Source organism: Anabrus simplex, chromosome 5 (assembly GCF_040414725.1).
Source record: "Anabrus simplex isolate iqAnaSimp1 chromosome 5, ASM4041472v1, whole genome shotgun sequence".
NCBI classification, from domain to species: Eukaryota; Metazoa; Arthropoda; class Insecta; order Orthoptera; family Tettigoniidae; genus Anabrus; species Anabrus simplex.
The window spans coordinates 61,742,987-61,764,278 of NC_090269.1; the positions used below are offsets into that span (position 1 = coordinate 61,742,987).

General features: G+C 38.3%; 1 protein-coding gene across 3 annotated transcripts in view; it reads right to left on the reverse strand.

The window, feature by feature from the left end:
• mei-9 (DNA repair endonuclease XPF mei-9) overlaps positions 1 to 21,292 on the reverse strand; it is a 114,399-nt gene that overhangs the window by 25,491 nt on the left and 67,616 nt on the right. For all 3 annotated transcript variants that reach the window (XM_067146935.2, XM_067146936.2, XM_067146937.2), the window contains 3 exons: positions 12,982 to 13,152; positions 8,822 to 8,959; positions 3,637 to 3,864 (listed from right to left, as the gene is read on the reverse strand). In XM_067146935.2, the coding sequence (XP_067003036.2) occupies positions 3,637 to 3,864; positions 8,822 to 8,959; positions 12,982 to 13,152 (537 nt within the window). The remainder of the gene's footprint in view (positions 1 to 3,636; positions 3,865 to 8,821; positions 8,960 to 12,981; positions 13,153 to 21,292) is intronic.

Below are 21,292 nucleotides of genomic sequence, written 5' to 3' on the forward strand. Positions count from 1 at the left end.
GAGCTGAAAGTAATTTCTAGGCATAACTTCATGAATATGGGAGTAGCAAACATGTTTGTTGTCCAATACATTTCTACCTTAGACATTTTTATGATACAAGTCATCATCCAGGCTCCTAGAAAAATTCTCATCTCATCCAGAGTAAGAGAACTACGATTTTCATGCATGCAGTATTTAGTAAATGGTCTTGCTACTGTTCTAAAAAATTGTTCCCCATATCAGTTAGTTTCTGTTGCAAGAAATGACAGATATGCCGGCGTGAAAAACAACATGAAGTATGCCATGCAAGATTCATCACTAGGTAATTTACTCATACCTGCGTTCTTTGAATAACTGGGCATGTGTCCAGGTTACTCGGTGTCTGACCAGCCATCTGAATCAACACCAGATATCATCATCATCATTTCCCAACTCCAGTTTCCCGCGTGTGGTGTACAAGCGCTCGCCATCTCCTTCTCTCTTCATACATCTTCTGTTCCAGTACATCCTCCCATTTGCGTCCTCTCTCCTCCACATCTGATCTTACAGTCTCTATCCAGCAATTTCTTCATCTTCCCTGTGGTCTCCTTCCTATGAGATTAAGGTCAAAATATTTTCTGGCAGGTGCTATACCAGAAGTGCTACAGCTGTGTCCAGATAGACAACAGATTTTTCCCAAATCACTGATAACACTCTATATAGCCAATTCAAGCCTGGTATTCCAGCTGCCTTTATCTGGGGACTTCCCACTTCGCATGCTCTTTAGTGATGTTTCTACCTCAAGCCATGTTAATGGGTATTTGTTGTTTTTTGCCTCACCTATACTTGAAGTACAAGCACGTTTAAGTACTTCTTCATTTCATCCATGATCCCTTCCTCTGTTCGTATTAAGCTACCATCATCTGTTTCCAGTACACGGATGTTTATATATTAAGTTCTTTTACTGTTTACTATTTTAAGAAGAAGAAATTGCGCACAAATGTGCATTACATTTTAGAGTAATCCAATAAGGAAACTGTTCTTTTACTGCAATCACTAAAATGGTATCGATCACATCGTTTGTTACATAACACGCATACGCACAGCACAGATGGGTCATGAAAACAAGGTCGTACGCACAGTTACTGTTTACTATTTTGTACAGTAGTTTCCTACTTCCTTGACAGTCTTCCTCTATCCTAGTAGTAGTCATCCCAGCACTTTTCTTCCTGAATCAGTCTTTTTACAGCCAGTTTCTTTTTCCAGTATTCCATTGCTAGATGTTCAATTTCTAATTCATTTTGTCTATCATCTGTTTTTCGAGGTATGTCCTCCAAAAATAAATCGTTAATATTGCTGGACCTACCTCATCAGGTTCAGCACTCGCGACTTCATCAGATTAATCGCTATCACTTTCCTCCACACAAGGCACTAAATGATTTTCCAACTCACAATCAGCACAGACTTCTTCTAACATACCCCGTATATTGCTTTCCTGCAAGTAATCTGAATTTTTGTATGAATTACAGGCCATTTTACAAGAGCGCAAAGACACTAACTGAGAACAAACACGTGGTTACTCAACAAATGAAGATGGCACGTGTTCGGATGTCAACAGGAAGTTACTTTACTAAGGAATGTGGTTCGCATGTTTATTGATCGATACATTGATCCTTCATTTTGACTCAGTGAAAGTTAAAACTGCATTTGGATGACATCTGCGGGAGCTACTATCAACTATTTGAATATATGCACTTAAACGTCAATCAACGTGCTTCGTACTGCGATCGTGCTAGTTTTAAAATGTTGATCGGCATGCTTGGCGCTGAGTGAGTTAATGGTCATATCAAAACATACTTTTACTGGAAATTGGAGCTTTTTAAACTGAAATGATAGGTCGGTAGGAATCATTGGTATTTGAGGGATCAAAACATTTTCACCAGCTCCACACCCAGTGAGGTTCAAGCACTCAAGCAGAATTTTTAAAATTATTTTATTAGCAATCTTGTGTCATTGCACAATTTTGGTGTGTTTAGGTTGCAGAGTAATATTATAGAGGAACCTACCTTTAAAATCAGTTTGTGCAGAGGAGTTCAAGGAGGAGTCAAAGAATTTAAAAATTCAGTTGATAATGTACCACCTCTTCAATATCTAGGACAGTATCAAATGAATGGTAAATTTTAGATGGACATTATAAAATCATTTACTTGATTGATTTGCTCGTAAGTTGGAGACAGTATAGCTCTCTCAAACCAACTCTGTGTCTAAATAGAAATATTTAAAAGATCCAGGTTTGAAAGATCAAGTCCAGTAGATCTGAGGACAAAACACGTAAGCCACTCAAACAATTTTTCCATTTCTGGTTGGTAATTCACCTTTACCTATCCAGATGAGAAAACCCTCATATTGCCTTTTGGTTCTGTTTGGTTACATCTGGCCAAAAGTAAGACCTCTTTAGTGAAACGTTGCCTTCATCAGCTCTTGCCCCTCTTGCTACAATTGGTAGCAAAAATCTCCAGAAAATAACACAGTGCAACCACTCAGTAATGTGTTGTTATTTTGTAAGTCACACAGTGTTCTATCTTATGCTTTAACGAAGCTTTTATGTGACATGGAAACTTCATCCCAAACAATCAACTTGCAATCCTGCATTAATTTAGCTTTGTTGCTTTGTTTTGGTATGTTACAAATGTTGGATGTGTCATCAGGACAAATCTTAAGTGCGATCTTGAAAGTAGTGAGTGCAAGATACAAAACTTATATGATGCAATCTCGGGTTATAGGCAGCGCCAGCAGTCAAATTCTAAACTATACAACTTGCTTGCTTGACATAAACCATGACTTTCAGTCTTACAGGCAGCACCTGCAGTCACTATAGGCAGCGCCTGCGAGCACTATAGGCAGCGCTTGCGGAAGTATCCTGAGCAACGCCATGCAGAAAAAGCACAATGACCATCTTAGAGATGGTTGACAGAAAGGGCCGGCTCTGTAACCTAAGCAACGCCATGCATAGAAAGTAGAGTGCACATCATCTTCGTTGTTTCCATGGTGGTGATGGTAAAACAAATAAAACGGGTGACAGTTAGGGCAAAGATTTTAAGTAAATATATACAAAATATATGTAATTAATTATAGACATAAATGTTCCTCGATAGACACACTATCCATTGGTGAAAAACTTGAATAAAATCTGTTCAGTACTTCCTGAGATTAGCAATTACAAACAGAGAAAATGGACTTTACACTATGTATAGATTTTTTTATAAAATTTGTGGTTATCTATACTGTATCATTGGGAAAATAGCTGCCTGTGTGGATCCGTGGTAGAGTTTCGGCCTCCGGATCCCAAGATAGCGGGTTCAAACCCGGCAGAGGTAGTCGGATTTTTGAAGGGCGGAAAAAAGTCCATTCGACACTCCATGTCGTACGATGTCGGCATGTAAAAGATCTCTGGTGATACATTTGGTATTTACCCGACAAAATTAATTAAATCTCAGCCATAGACGCCCAAGAGAGATCCGGTTTACTCTAGGTCCGCTAGATGGCAGACAGAGTAAACCGGAACGTCGAAATTGACGAGCAGACAGCCAGATGGCGTCAATTCGAAATGTCTGCAAACGGTAGCTGAGGCCATACGATTATTATTATTATTGGGAAAATCATTAGGAAATAACTCACCTGTAATGTAACAGGCTCAATTTCAATCCCTCGTTTGTGAATAAGTGCTGGTAACTCACTGCGGAATTCCCTCATATCAACAATAATTTTAGACTCGGTCTTGCTTGGAGATGGTTGAAGTTTTCCACCTTTCCGAGTGTTGACAGTCTCACTAGGTTTAGAAGAGTCTCGAGCCAAGTCAGGATGATCATCAGTCAACCCTGCTTGATCAGCATGCACAACCATTTGCTAAAACAAAACATTCAAAATTCAAGGTAATACATGCACCTATTTAAACGTTTAAACTTAATATAAAGCACTTGTGTTTAAATAACAAAGCTGAGCATGTAGTTTTATGTGACTGTTGGTAACGTTATTGTAACCAAGGGACCTCCAGTTTTTGTCAAGAAAAGTGTGGTCAGACTTAGTGACCATCAAACTTCAAGGTATATAATAAAATTACAACAATACATTTTAAAAGCCTGTGAATCATCATCAATTCTAGAGGAATCTATGATGTTAAGCAACATAAAATGTGATCAGGCACGTCACAAACTTAACATCTCATGGCAAGGATTACACTTAGTAAACATGCCTCATTCAAATATCTGGGAGTCACTCTTGATCAAACTCTGACTTACAAGCAGCATTGCCAGAATACGACGCTGAAGGGGGAAGCTAGGAATAACATCCTTCGTAAAATCACTGAGAGTATATGGGGCACTCAACCATTAACCCTAAGAACAGCTCCTCTTGCATTATGTTACAGTACTGCAGAATATGCCTGCCCAGTTTGGTACAGCTCTACCCACACAAACAAAGTTGACAAAGTGCTCAATGAAACATGTAGGCTTGTTAAAGGTTGTCTGAGGCCTACACCTCTTGTAAAACTCTACCAGCTTGAAGGGATAGCGCCACCAGATATTCGTCGTCAGGTAGCTGCCAATGCAGAGAGAACTGCACAGGTCCATCAGCAATCCCATATGCTATATAGATATGTACCAGCTACCCCTAAATTGAGATCGAGGAGAAGCTTCCTGAAAACTACTGCAGTCTTGCAAATGACATCGGATACAGCAAGAAAATGAACATGGTTTTCTTGACTTGAGAATAACTCTACCTGGCCACGCCCTTTGGAAAGCCTCCCACCTGGGCATGAACAAACATGGAGTGTTTGGAAATCACTCAATTGTCTTTTTTCTGGAGTTGGAAAAACCAAAAGCAATATCCAGAAATGGCACGTCCCTGTCGCCAATGTTCACTGCGACTGGGGAGAACCCCAGACCATGGAACATCTCCTGGATTGTGCCCTGCATCTTGTACAGTAGAATATCTTCTCCTTGTGACCCCAATCGCTATTGAGTTTACACTGTTGATAACTTAACCATAACAGGTATTTATTTGATCCTGTATTGACTTGTCTGAATCTATTAAAGAAACTATTTAAAATAGTTTATTGTTGGATCTCCCTTGTCAATACACTTTTAATGATTAAAATGATTGATTTTATCAAACATGTTTCAGAAAAAATATACATTCACTTCATCAGTGATGTCAATGCAAGGAATATAACACTAGCTTTTGTTTCCTTAAAATTTAAAGGAGTACTGTATCCTAGTTCACCATATCAATGAATAAAGAAACTAATGAAATATTATGAAAATGATCATTACATAAAATTTAATATTTTGATGAACTGAAATGAGAATACCTAAATAAATTTAAGATCTTCAAATTTTTCTTCTTTTATTCTTCTTTCTATTCCTTAAATGATCAAACGCTAGTCTATACAATGGGTTCTCTTCTGTACTTCTGTCATTTAAACTTGATTCAAAGTAATTTTTTCGTGCAAGATACATTTCTAAACTTTCGAATACCTTTTTGACCGAATGTATTAACACCATATCATTAGAAATGTCTGTAAATTCATGATTCTTTTCAACCATATACTCTCCCATTGCCGAATATCTTTTATGTTTGACTGCATTAACATGCTCTTTGTACCTTATAGAAAAACTTCTTCCAGACTGTCCTATGTATCGTTGTCTACATGTTTGGCATGTCAATTTGTAAATTCCTGATTTATTAAATTTACATCTATTCTCGATTTTATCTGAATTGAAAATTATCTTATTAGTATTACTATCAGTTTTGTATGTGACATTGATGTTCCTTTTTCTGAAAGTTTTAGCCAGTTGATAAGAGTGTTTTTGAAAAGTTAGGACTGGAAATTTCTTTTTCTCACTTCGTTCTTTAGTTAAAGCTGTTTTTGGTGCATTTTAAATTTTATTTATCATTCTATTAATTTTTCTGGAGTATCCATTGTTAGAAGCAATTTAGTGAATTATGTTTATCTCTCTATTATAATTCTTCCTAGACATAGGTATATTCATAGCTCTATTAATTAAGCTGTAAAATGTTGCCTTTTTATGTTGACTATGAAAATACGTATGTCTAGGAAGAAGTATAATAAAGAGATAAACATCATCATCATCCTCCTCCTTTAATGTATTAGTCGTATGATATAGATCTTGATTCCCATAGGGAATCTGAAATATTTGTCCCAAATGAGTAAATTTATAATACCAATATAAATAGTCCGTTATTGGACATTATAAATTATAAATTTTCCAGCTAACTCATTCCTGGTTGCCAGCGTTTTGCCCTCGTGTGCTAGGTTGGGCTCTTAAGTTGGTACCTAGCACTCCTACTCCATGGATGTGTCTATTGATATTATTTTACATGATACATATTATATTGTTGCCCATTTCCACTATGTTCTATCTATAGGAGTAGTATTTGCAATTATAGCTGGATTTATTCAATGATACCCTTTATTTACAGGGTTAACATTAAACCCTAAATGATTAAAAATTCAATTTACAACTATATTTGTAGGGGTAAATTTAACATTCTTCCCTCAACACTTCTTCACAAGTAGTTTTTCATTCTCTAATCTAATAAAATAAAGCACATTAGATACAAAAGCGCCCAACATAATGGCAAAAATCCTTTTTTTTTTTTAAATCTTCCATTGTAATTTGGTCACCGTATGCCGTGGTCAGTTTGTGAAAATGTTGTACGGCATAAATTAGGCCTACATCGACTTTTAAAGGTTATGTTGAACTTGAGAATATGGTTTTGAAAGTATCAATCCTCAAGTTCTCGAATGCATTATATTTATTTCTGCCCATCACTAACCACAATCAAATTGGAAAGAGAAAAAATATCATTAACACTTCCGAAATTACTATTATTTGCGACCTTGACCTAAGCTGAAAAGCGCGCTCACTGTATAAGTCGGTACGAGTGCTAAATGATAGAAATTTTTTTAATGTAACGTGCGCAATTAAAACGACTGCGGCTTTTATAACATTTTAATTTTAAAAAAAAAGAAATTCCTAGTCTTATATTAGGACGAAAACAGTAATACACAATACGATAATATTAAAATACTGAATTTGTGTTAAGAAGGAGCAGTTTCGATTCCTCCCTGAAAGCCTAGTGACTATACAGTGCCCTGAGGGAAATGCCAAAAACCTGTTCGGTGATACACTCGAAAAAAGTAAAAAAATAAACATCTAACCCTGGACATAATCTAGACATTTTGCAAGTACGAACATTAGACAAAACTCGTTCCGTCTTCAAATAGAGCTGTCGAAATGCATTCTGTCTCCTTCCAATTGTCATGGGCACTCTTTGCTTTATGATTTCCAAGGATTCTCTAAACAATACTACCCAAATGCGATGCTAAGATGACCCCTTATGCAAGTTCACCACCGATCGACAGTACAGTACTTCTTCAAATTACCGCAATGACGGGACGTCAACACCAAGATCCTTAAGTATGCCGTTGCCGTCCTTTCGTAAGATACAGTTTCTTGAAAAACGCGTGATCGAGGATTTAGCGTTGATGGGACTGAAATTTCTGGACGGTTGATCCGGGAAATAGTTTCTTCGAGGAACAGATAATGCGGGATTTTTACAACGTGATTTAATTAGGATGCTCTCGGGACCACGTAATTTGAACGAATAATACGGGAAAACGTAGTTTCCGGGAACGTATAATCGAGGTTTTACTGTATCCATGTCCCCCACTCCTTGCCATTTAGAGGCTAGCTATTATCATCGGACACCTGATAAGTTTTAAATACTATTTTCAAGTTCAGTGAACAGGGAAATTCAAACAACACTACAACACTGTGCAAAATCAAGCAGTAAACTTGTTGAATTATATATTACTTTTGCTCAATGAATAACAGCAATTTTACTTTTTAAGAAATGGAAATACAGTACTGTCATTCCCATCCAAGGAATTGTAAATTGTAGCTTCTACACTTAAAACCCTGTACCTTTGTAAACTTTAACACAAAAATTATAACGTGTTAGTTTCCTGTGAATGTATGAATATAAGAAAATAAAACTGACAGTTTATATGAAGCGCAGTATAAATCAAACCACAATATCTCGGAAAGGTCGGTTTTCTTGTGATTATAGTGTTTCTTTTCATTTCGCTGAGTAGTGGAGGAGAGCTTCGTAATGACAATCGAACATCACTGTTCCCTACCTGCAAAGAGCGTTCGCTCTCTCACTTTACTGTGACATATGCTTCCTACGTAGGCTACCCGAATTTACGTCACATCAGCCCGGCCACACTGAGCTAGCCTCAACGGACGCCCAGCTGAGCACCTTCGGTGTAGAGTATCAGCCCATCAATGCTAGGTCACCCTTTGGGTCTCTTTCTGAAAACTTCTAACATGTAGCCCATCTTTAAATTTGTATCTGCCTTTGCTCCCAGCACATGTCCAAATTGTCCAAGTTGGCTTTGGTGAAAATTCTTCAGGATTGGTACAATGCCAGATCACTTTCTTATGCCTTATGTTAGAATCACATTCCAATCCAGTGATGTCGGTGGAACCATCTCAGCATCTTAGATTCCATAGCACTTAGCCAATGTTCTGTCAATGAAGTATTGATTACAACTAACAACTAGAAGATTCCTTCAGTGGTTGGAGTCAGGTCTGAGTGATGGCTAGTATACTTACAGTTTATATACATTAAAAAAAAAAGTATAACCACTATAATTTATAAAAGCAAAGCATTACACCGTAAGAAGATTATGGTTCTTCAACTGGGAGGAAAACCACATAATATTTCCTTTTGTGAATTAATCTATTCAATTTTAATTAAATCATGTCATACTTACAGCCTTTTCCCTAATCAGAAATTCAAAGGCTTCCTTCTCTCGTCGAAGCATGGTAAGGTATGCTTGTTCTTCAACTGATCCTCCATAGATCAGAAAGAATACCTGTAGATGAATTTCTGGGTGAAGGCTGTTGAATACCTGAAATAGGACAGAGGATCAATAACGTACATGTGTGTGTAATGGGAAGTCATTGACAACAAACTTTTATTAATCAAAATAGATACCATTAAATGAAATAAACTTCTAACAAGATACAAGTCCATTCCTGCCCATTTTGCAACAATCTCTCCGGATATAAGAAATTCCTCAAAAATGTTTCTGATAGCTGTCTCATTGATGAACTGTTTCCCCACCTAGAAACAACCCAAATAGTTAGATATACAGTACCGTACATAATTGTTGTTGAGAGGTCTGGTGAGTATCGTAGAGGAGGAGGAACCTCACAGTGCAAGGTGTGTAGATTAAGAGCTGCAAGTTACTTTATGTCACACCGACATACCTGCCAACTTTTAGAACCCAAAAATAGGAAGATTTTTTAATTCTTGGATTTCATCACGCATATTTCACCACAGTCTACGTGAAAATAGCTCAGGATAAAAGGCATACATACCAACAGTTACAATGCGAATTGATCATTAAATTTAAAATCTTAAACTAAGAAAACATAAAAATGGTTACAAGAAAATGTACCTAATCACTCTCATTTATGACACTTACATACGAATTGTGTGCTATTAAATTATAATAATAATATTTATGTCACGCCGACACACACAACAAAATCCATAATACCATATTTTCTCGCGTAATTAACGCACTTTTTTGACGAAAAATACAGGCGAAAACTGCGGATGCGTAAATTATTCACGGAATTCAGATCTTTACAAATTATTTATAATTCATTTACGTTTAAAAGATACATCAAATATAATATAAAGACAATTGGTTCAACTCATTTGCGATTATCGTCATACAGCGTAAAATTCCGGCGTGAGATTTTTTCTGAAAAGTCAAATAGGGTACATCAGATAAGTTAGACACGTGGGTTTCAAGTACCGACACCAGAAAATATTCTTCTCATTACGAGCTGAAAATACGACCTGAATGGCATACCGAAAAAAAAAAAGAAAACTATCCAACACGAGAAGGGCCGGGCATCGAAGAAGGGACCCTGCTACATTACCCCAAACCGTTCGTATCTAATCTTGTACGAGTGACGTGTCCATCCATCCTTTCTGTTGAATACGAACGTGGATCACTCGCGGAAATTTTGCTTTAGGCATTGTTTTTCGTTTTAGAACAATGTAAAGTGTAACCTTTCTGCCATCAGCAAGCATTGCAGTACATCGTTGTTTTTGGCTTTCGATAGCGCGTGCGATAACACTATGTTCCTTTCTCATCGATTCTTCGACTTTGTGGCGTACGGAAACTGATTGGCGTCTGACGTGCGGTTCCTGTAAAGGGAGATCAAATATTCCTTCATTTCACGCTTCTCAATCACAAAGCGATGACAATGGTTGAAATCATTCATCATTTTTTGGCATAATGTTGTTCTTCGTCGAAGAGAAAGTTCATTTCTCTTCAGAAAATTAATCAAGCCTCGGCTAACCTTCAAATCCGAGACACTGATTCCATGTGCCGCGGCTATTTCTCATTCTTTAAAATACAGCACTTCGTGAGAAACGGCTTATCCAACATTGCCCAACAAAATCATATATTTAAGCAGATAATCCTCTACTTGCAGAAACTTGCCGCTTTTTGGTCCGCGAAATGCTTTGGGAGACTTGTTGGCCGCTTGAAGTGCACTTCTGTTACCGCGGTAGCGTACGTTTCATTTGGACACTGAATACTTGCTGCCCGCTGCTCTATTCCCGTATGTTTCGACGTAAATGATCACCGCGAGTTTGTATGATGCAGTATTACTGGAATACTGTGTACTGACAAACAATTCTGAGATCACAGAAGGTCCCGTACCCGAAACACTCGTAAAACTAGTGCAGTGGGATTTCCTGACGGCTAATAACAGCACGTTGCCCTGTGTGTGGAATGCCTGCTTCGCGATAGGAAGCCTGCTACTTGAGTAGTTGACATCTTTATTTCGAAACGCATCCGGAGCTGAGTGATGGATGTTCGAAGTTGTGGGTGCGTCAAATACGTGAACATTTCTTTTTCTCCACTTTGGACCCAAAATTATTGGGATGCGTAAATTATGCAAGGGCGTTAATTACGCGAAAAATAGGGTAGTTTCCCTTAGACGGTAAAATGAACGGAAATTTATAGGTATCTCTGAACACTTGGAGATAACGTTTGTTATATTTTTTCGCCATAACGAGAAAAGAAAATGCCAGAAACTGTCACCGACAAGAACCCCCTTAAAAACATTAAATTCATTAAAATTATGCACTTAAATACGCGAAACTACCACATGCAAAACAATTCAATATGTCCCATACATTATTAACAAACGACTTTGACAGAGAGGGGGAAAAACACGTGGCCTACCACTCCGACGAAACTGTGCACAGAAAAGATGTCAACAGCGCGCGAACAGCACAATAAACTCGTTCTTTCGTCCCGATTAACTGAGTCGCTAGCGCGCGCTAGCCTCTTGCTTGCAGGACGATTGTCGCCCCGAATCCCCAGCTGCATAAAGGGCGCACGCTGTTGTGGTGTGCGGGAAACACGATACACGGAGGCGACGGACGAAACACTCACGAAATAAAGCAACAAATAAATACGCTTGAAAATAAGGTTTCGTAAATTACACAATTATCCTTTATCGAAGGGGAAGAGTATTGGCGGTACTAGAGGTTATATTAGTCAAAAATCGGAAAAAGTAAAAATAAATCGGAAAATCGGAAGACGAGTTAAAAACCGGAAAGTTTCCGGGTAAATCGGAAGGGTTGGCAGGTATGCACCGACCATCGACACAGCTAGGTCTTATGGCGACAATGGGATAGGAAAGGGCTAGAAGTGGGAAAGAAGCAGCTGTTGCTTTAACTGAGGTACAACCCCACATTTGCAAGGTGTGAAAATGGGAAATCATGGAAAACTATCTTCAGGGCTCACAGCCGCATGCCTCTACGCGCACGGCCAAGATAATGTTTTGTGGTTTTCCATTTTCACTTTCAGGGAACAAATAAGGGGCAGGAATCATCATTGGAATAGGCCAAGTTACGCTTAATGTCAAACTGTTGAATAGTTACTGAATGTTCATTACATTTGTAAGTTTAAAGCATGAAATTATGCCCTATACTATCACAAAACTCAGTCAATGCACTAGTGCAAGTCACTCCTCTGGAAGATGATATGCATGTTGTTTTGTTCTTTTTTTTTTTGACAGTGAACGCTTCGCCTAGAACATACAACAGCAAGCCGCAACTGGTTTAAACACTTGCACCCATACCCTGGCAGCTTCATCAGTAGCTACTGCCAGCCACTGTGTTGCAGTTCTTGCAATTACCAAAATACGACTTCCCTCAAGAAGGGTGCAAGCTACAGACCTGTAACAGGCAATGGTGTGATCCTCTCCCCAATATCTATGAGTGGTGTACCTTTGGTGCATCAGTTACCTTTTACCCTGTATTGAAGACTGGAAACTTAATAAGCTGAGAATTTTCCTGAATATTATAATAATCGTATGGCCTCTGCTACCATGTGTAGACATTTTAATCCGATGCCATCTAGCTGTGTGCTTATCAATTTTGACGTTCCGTTTTACTCTAGGCCTACTAGATGGCACAGTAAACCGAATCTCTCTTGGGTGTCTATGGCTGAGTTAATTAATTTTGTCCTGTGAACAACAAATGTGTTACCAGAGATCTTTTACATGCCGACATCATACGATATGGAGTGTTGAATAGATTTTTTTTTTTTTTTTTTTTTTTTTTTGCGCCTGTCAAAAATCCTACTACCTCTTGCGATCCAGAGGCCAACACTCAACCACTGATGCACAGAGGCAGTTAATTACTAATCGTTCTATTTTAAAGCTTTCCAGCTATCTTTATACAGATAAATAGCCTAAAAAGATAGAGAGATTAAACATACATAAATGAGAAAATAGGTTATAAGATATACATACTTTCCTTTACAGTCTTACATACCAAACTGCTATGATACATTTATAATGGCAATGTCAACCAAAGGGAAAACTCACTCACTTCTAATCGTCTTACAGCTGTCATGTCCACATCATACATCACTACAAATCTCGGTTTCAACTCGTTCAACGTCTTTGTAAGTGCTAACGGATCATCATTTTTTTTCGCAGGCTGGAGAATTATGATAGGAGGATGACCCTTCATCTGTTCCACTTCTGGAAGCTGACTTTCCTGGAAAGAGAGATGCACTCATAATTGTAACGACAACCAAGACAATCACCAAGACAATCACATCAATTAATCAAAAACAAAAAATAAACATTGTAAGGAATTTCCATCAATACCTCTGCTATACATGTGTATAATCACTAAACAACTGAGAAGTTCTAAACTTTTATATTATTATTATTATTATTATTATTATTATTATTATTATTATTATTATTACCATCGATTAAACATTTTGATCGGTTAACTGAATGCCCTTAATTGATTAATTGGTCGATTAATCGGATTTTAATTTGGTTCACATAGTATAAGGTCGAGAAAAACACTTGGCATAATATACTTCATAATTTGATATGCTATAAAGAAGACCTTTTATATATTTTAATTGTATTAGTGGCATGAAGTAATAAAAATATTAAAAGGCAGTTAAGTCAGAATTTTTAATATATTTCAATACTGATGATTTAATGATATAAAAGTTTGAAACTCTGCAGATGACAGTTACTTACAGACACACCTCTTTGCTCTAGGATTTCAGACATGTCAGTATGTTGATATGTTAAGAAATAAGGGCAGCCATTCTCTTAGTAATACCACATTTATCACATATAACTCGCACTATTTTGACCAAAAATAAGTATGAATATTTTCGGTGCGTGTTATATGCGGGGATTTGTGTGTGAAAGATCGTATTCCCAAATAAAACTTAAAATTTGCATTAGGCTACTGAAACAAGACAATTGGCATACTTACCCTATTCATTGTCACTGCCTTCAATCTCCAAGCTATTCTCACGTGAATCATTCCGGTCACCATCCCGTACTGCATCATTCTGACTTCCGTCCAATGCATTTGCTATGCCCGTCTTCAAGAAACTCTTCACAATAACCTCTGTCGACACCATAACACTTGCCCGCGTAACCCTATCACACACAAGTTCAATTGATGGCCTATTTATTTTTCCTGCTGGCATTAGCTCATGCTCCCCCTCCTGCCATCCATTCGGCGTACAATTTACGTATGTTGCCCTTGAAGCGCTTGTTAACGGAAACATCTAGACAATATGAGAGTCCACCAGGAATTACAACAAGATCAGTTTTCATTTCCTGAAGACGTTTTTTCATGTCTTCCACCAAGTGTCCACACAAACTGTTCCACACTAGCATTGCTGGGCGTTGAAGCAGTGCCCTTGACCATGCTCCCCACACTGTACAGACCCAGTCCTGGACAACAGCTGTATTCATCCATCCTTTCTCTTGAACCTGTACATGAATGCCTTTGGGAAACTTCGCTGTTTTTCTTTTGAAAATAACGTACGGTGGCAATTTTCTTCCGACGGCGGTTATTGCTAGCATGACAGTTCAACACTGTTTTTCACACCAGTTGTACGTACAAGCACACTAGATTCTCCCTTCTTGTTGATGGTGGCGTTGCATGGCACGTCGAAGTTTATCGGGGTTTGATCTGCATTGCCAATTTGAGATAAGAAGTAATTGTTTTTCTTCCACACTGCTATCACGTGGCAGTGATGGCGGTCGCTGAAATCGCTTGGCATTCTCTGACAGATATTCGCCTTCACAGACACAATCCCTTTCATGTCATGAATCTACGGATCTAACCCCGGCTCACTTTCAGATCCGAAGTGCTGATTCCTCCCTTAATCGCTAATTCACACGCTTTGAAATGTAGCACCTCACACGAGATACTAAAGCCATCATTTCACAACTCTGTAACGTAATGAAGCAACTCGTCTTCCAGCTCAGGAAACTTGGTTTTCAGCCCTCTGAATGCCTTCCTTGTTCGGTTGGTGGTTTCTAGCGCAGTTTTCTGTTTACACCAGTAGCGAACATTAAACTCAGTCACACTGAATTCTCGACCAGCAGCTCTGTTACCATAATCTTCAGCATATTTTAACACTTTAAGTTTAAACCCAGCTGTATAACTCCCACGTTTCTCCATAACTTAAAGATCAACCTACACATGAAAACTTAACTGTGAAACAACAATGAAATGTGAAGACAGAATACTGGTACTTGTCGACAATACAACAGATGAACAATACCCAATACCATGATTACTCGACTGCCTGGACAGGGAAACACTCCCAGTTCACGTGATCAGTTCTGCTGGACGGGTAGCGATAAGCATATTGACAACAACGGAAGAGTGAGAGGGATGGTTGAGTGTGACTGACTGGCTAGGAATGTGACTTTGGGGCAGGGGGTTTGCAAGTTAGGTATTTTTGTTACAACAGCTAGCCTCAACCGTTCTGCAGGTAGAAAGAAATGCAGTTTCTTCTTGTACTGTCACGTACAAAGTACCATAAAAAGCAATTGGTACAGTCCCGATATATAATCTAGGCACGTCCACAGAATACCCAAACTTTATTTTGTGTATGTACCGTATGTCTTTATGACAACGTCAAAAATTAATGGGAGTTATATGTGGGAATTTCTTTTCCCTGCAATTTCAAACGTTAAAAATGGGGTGTGAGATATACACGTTGGCGAGTTATATGCGAGCAAATACAGAAATAAATATTTCCACCATCACTGAACACTCTCTCACAAGGAACTCAAGTAGCTTGAATGCAAAGCAATTTTTTTGTTATGCGTGCAAGATGTGGAAGCTGGACTGAATGTATTTTCCACCATTACAGAAGGTCTACTGCAATCTCCATCACAAATGGTGCCCAACTTGAAACCAAAATGGCATGACCAGAATCCTATTTGTCTTCGTCAGTTTCAAAATTCAGTTTCCTTTTCTTTTTGCAGGATTTTACTGGAACTTGTACTCTATCCACTGTTCTTCCCAAAATTATTTTCCACACACACTCGTGGTCCCTTTTTTCAATACATCTAAAATATTTAAATCTAGGATCAAGAGCAGTATCCTCGCCGCAAGATTGGGGCTTCATTCATTCATCCCTGACTCGGTCACTGACTGGAAAACAGGTTGTAGGTTTTCATTTATCAAGAGCAGTACCTTCCTGATATATCTTCATATTATATAAATCATTGTCTGCCTCCAAAGCGTAACGGTTAGTGTTATTAGCTGCCGTCCTCGGGGGCCCGAGTTCAATTCCCAGTACTGCCAGAAATTTAAGCATGGCAGGAGGGCTGGTATGTGGATGAAATGGTACATGCAGCTCACCTCCATTGGGAGTGTGCCTGAAAAGAGCTGCACTGCCTCGGCATGGGGACACAAGTTTACTTACTTTACTTATACAAATCATTTATCCTGGTCATTAAATCTTCTACAAGAGTCCTTTTAAATCAAGCTATGTACCCAGGAACAACATCCAAGCAACATAAAGATGATATCAAGTGTGTTATTGCACGAAATACAGCCGGCCCCGTGGTGCAAGGGTAGCGTGCCTGCCTCTCGCCCGGAGGCCCCGGGTTCGATTCCCGACCAGGTCAGGGATTTTTCTCTCGACCTGAGGGCTGGTTCGAGGTCCACTCAGCCTACGTGATTAGAATTGAGGAGCTATCTGACGGTGAGATGGCAGCCCCGGTCTCGAAAGCCCAGAATAACGGCCGAGAGGATGCGTTGTGCTGACCACATGATCCCCCGTAATCTGGAGGCCTTCAGGATGAGCAGCGGTCACTGGGCAGGCCAAGGCCCTTTGAAGGGCGTTAAGTGCCATGGGATTTGGAGTTTACTGCAGGAAATACAACACTACCTGTCACACACTTGCTACTACCAAGGGGGTTTGATATTTCTAAACACAGCTTAAGACACACAAATATTTTTTCTATCATGTCCCATTTAATTGTTGTTAGAGGTTTGATATTACAAGAGTGGGTCGATAGGACATCTATAACACCCCTTTTTGCTTTCATAAGACTCTTAAAAATGAAATATGTGCTATTCCATCGAGTAACTGTGTCCTGTTTTAATGTATGTGCATCAATGCCTCATTTAGTTTTTTATCAAGCTGATTTTCTAAATAAGGGCTGTGTTTAAAATGCCTCACTATTTTCCTGCACTCTAAAAGAAATATTTTGATTAGCAGCAGCCTCGATGGCTTATTTAAACTTTATATTAGAATGTGGGCTGCTCACCAAAAATAGTCTTATTTTGCTCTTTCAACTCCTAGAACAACTTTTCTTGCTTTGCCAGTGGAAACAGCAACAACTTTATCTTCCAACCACCATTCACGAACTACATCTTCACTTTTCTGTTCACTTAACAGCTTTGTGTTTATCTGTAACAAGTTTAACCAGTAATGTTGAATTATGATCAATCCAATGAGCTGCAACCCCCAAGTAGCTACGATTAGATATGGAAGACCAAAACTCCCCCGTGAAAATAACAAATTCCACCTGTTTCAGTTCATCTAATAATTTTGATCTTTCTACGCCATATAACTTGTCAATTTTTTGGTTACCATGTCTCTAGAGGGAAGATGGTAATTGTGAGAATTGAGAGCTTCCTGTAAAACCTCTTCAAGACCACGCTCAGAGACATTGTTGACTGGTCCACTATCCTGCACAATCCACTTCACTAGTTTATTCGTAATTTCAATTTCTTTATTAGAGGACACAGGCTTCACCATTAGGTGCTCCAACATTGACTGGGAAGATGAACTAGTAGTGACAATGATACATGCAGATACACTTTGGAAACGATGAATATGTTTAAGATGATACTGAAGACTACCTGTACTTTTAGTATATCTGAACGATTTTCCCCATTTCTTACAAATGACTGTTTTCTGTATGTCAGCTTACCACAATCGTTTAGTTTAAATTCAAAACTCTCACCAAGTTTTCCTCGCATCAGTTCATAAGCCATATTTGTAACTGAAGTTCACAAACACTGAATGTGAATATATACTCTCTTCTCAATAACCACCAAACACGAACTGAGGTTTAAGTTGTCACTTTTTCTACTGTGTCCTTCTAGCAATTGGTATCCATCCATTCACACATTACCTAGGAATTCCTGGAAATTCCTTAATGATAGTCCCTTCAAGTACCTTTCCCACTACCCATTACACCAGCTGACTGTGGTTTGTAAAGCTGACTAAAATAGCCTGCCATTTCATTTCCAATAACCCTCATTTTAGAAGAAAGCAATTAAGGAGGTATTATTGCTTTCACCTTTCTGAACATCAGCTTCCTTTAATGACCTGTCATCATACAAAAGCTGAGACTAGCACACCAAATGGCAAGTAATACCGTAATGAATAATGAAAATAATAATACAATACACAGGTTTTGTGGCACGCCAAACAGTTATTTTTCCTACAGTTTTAATCCATTTGATTAATTGATTACAGCACATTGATCGGTTAAATGGATTTTTAGATTCATCTGTTAATCAGTTTGATTAATCAATTAAGTCCACAATTCTAATTATGGTATTATTATAATTATTATTATAACTTTTTTATTTAGTATAGGGTTGTTTTACATCACGAGAAAATATATTTACAGAAGTAACATTTTATTAATAACTATATATAAATTACAGGTTTGAAATTTGAAAGAATCATAAATCAACATCTAGATGATGATGATGATGATGATGATTATATAAAAAAATCTCTGATTACCAATCTCTATGCCCATTATATTAATAAATTGAATTCATTAATCAACAAGCCTGTAATATAAACAAAGAGGAAATTTGCCTAAAGCTCACAATAGCTGATATTTACTGGCGTCATGTGCTAAGTTTATTGGCTCCATGAACGAAAAGATTACAACAACATATAGATGACAGAAAGAAAATAAATTTCTAAAGAATGAAGAAATTCAAAATGCATTAGGTATAAAGGAGCAGGGAGGAAATAAATTTCAGAACTTTTTAAGGAAAAACAAAAACAAAACATATGTGTACATCAAAAGGGAACAAGTGTTCTCTCTTTTAAAAAGGACTCATGAATTTAGAAATACATCATCGTTCAACTCACCTCCATAAAACAAATGATGAAAACAACAGTACCCTCCATTGGTTAAGGAGTATTTTTAACAAGTTGACTTTTCTTCAAAGGTCAGAGAGAGCCAAGGTAAAATCAGCTCCAAGAGATACGCAAGGGGTCAAGTATTCCCTCCATTGGTTAAGGAGTATTTTTAACAAGTTGACTTTTCTTCAAAGGTCAGAGAGAGCCAAGGTAAAATCAGCTCCAAGAGATACGCAAGGGGTCAAGTATTCCCTCTATGAGAGATGAGAATATGTGGATTTTCCATGACCTACTATCATCCTGCATGAAAACTGTAGCCTCCTTCCATGATGACTAGGAGGAGGATGGCAAAAAAGCAGTTGTAACTCTGTTGCCCTCAGCTTGCTGGGAATTTGATTAGCTAGCTACTCCAACTCCCTACATGTCAGGACTAGTCGAGGAGCAGAAAGGAAATATGTCTAGCAGGCACATCAACTAGTTGAGGTCATTGTTTCTTTTGGGTCTCATTTGCTAACTTCCCATCTGCCTAGATAGGAAGCCAAACAAGAGTGATTCTAATACTAGCATCACACAGTCTCCCTAAAAGGTCGGGAATCATCTGCACCAAAAGGTGTTGTGGGAAGCAAGAATCTATGGATTGCAATGAACTTAAAAACATGTTGATAATGCAGTAGAACCTCGATTATACGTTCCCGGAAGCTACGTTTTCCCGTATTATTTGTTCAAATTTCGTGGTCCCGCGAGCATCCTAATTAAATCACGTTGTAAAAATCCTGCATTATCTGTTCCTCGAAGAAACGATTTCCCGTATCAACCATCCAGAAATTTCAGTCCCATCAACGCTAAAACCTCGATCACGCGTTTTTCAAGAAACTGTATCTCACGAAAGGACGACTACGGCATACTTACGGATCTTGGTGTTAACGTCCCGTCCTTGTGGTAATTTGAGGAAGTATTATACCGTTCGACGGTGAACTTGCATAAGGGACCATCTTAGCATCACATTCAGGTGGTATTGTTTAGAGAATTGAAAATCATAAAGCAGAGAGTGTCCGCAACAATTGGAAAGAGACAGAGTGCATTTCGACAGCTCTACTTGAAGACGGAACAAGTTTTTCAAATGTTTGTACTTGCAAAACGTCTACGTTATGTCCAGGGTTAGATGTTTATTTTTTTTAATTTTTTCGAGTGTATCGCTAAACAGGTTTTCGGCACTTCCTTCAGGGCACTGTATAGTCACTGAGCTTTCAGCCAGGAATCGAAACTGCTCCTACTTAAGTAACACAAATTTAGTATTCTAATGTTATCGTATACGATTATGTTATCGAGACCAGAACATAATTATGTTGCACCTTACATACATAAAGCCATGGGAGGTTTTGGGATTGCCTATTACTGTTTTGGTCCTAATATATGACTGGAAAATTCAAATTTTTGTGTTAAAAGAAAAAAAAAGAAAGAAAAAACCCGCAGTCATTTTATCTGCGCACATTACATTTATAAACTTTGTATCATTTTGCACTCGTACCGATTAGTACAATGAGCGTGCTTTCCAGCTGAGCTCAAGGTCGCAAATAACCGTAATTTCGGAAGTTTTGATATATTTTTCTTTCCAATTTGATTGTGATTAGTGATGGGCAGAATTGAATATAATGCATTCCAGAACTTGAGAATCTATACTTACATTCAAAACCATATTCTCGAGTTCAACATAACCTTTAAAAGTCGACGTAGGCCTAATTTACACGGTACAAGATTTTCATAAGCTATGAACAGTATATTGGTGACCAAATTACAATGGAAGATTTAAAAAAAAAAAAAGGGATTTCGTCATCATGTTGGGCGGTTTTGTATCCAATGTGCTTTATTTTATTAGATTAGAGAATTAAAAACTACTTGTGGTTGCTTGTAGTTTGGCTGGGTTATAGGTTTTTAGAACAGTTTGACTGATCAAAGTTGCTGAACTGAAAGAAGTTTTCAGAGGAAACTGACGAAGTTTCCCCGGTAAAACTGAATATAAAGTTTTGAGATTTTTATGTTGCATGCTGGTAATTATTGTGTGAAGCCGGCCCAGCGGTCGAACTCGCCTGCCTCTCACCCAGAGGGCTCAGTTTCGATTCCCGGCCAGGTCAGGCATTTTTACCTGGATGTGAGGGCTCACTCATTCTACGATTACCTTTAATTGAGGCGCTTTTTAATGGTGAGACGGCGGCCCCGGTCTAGAGAGCC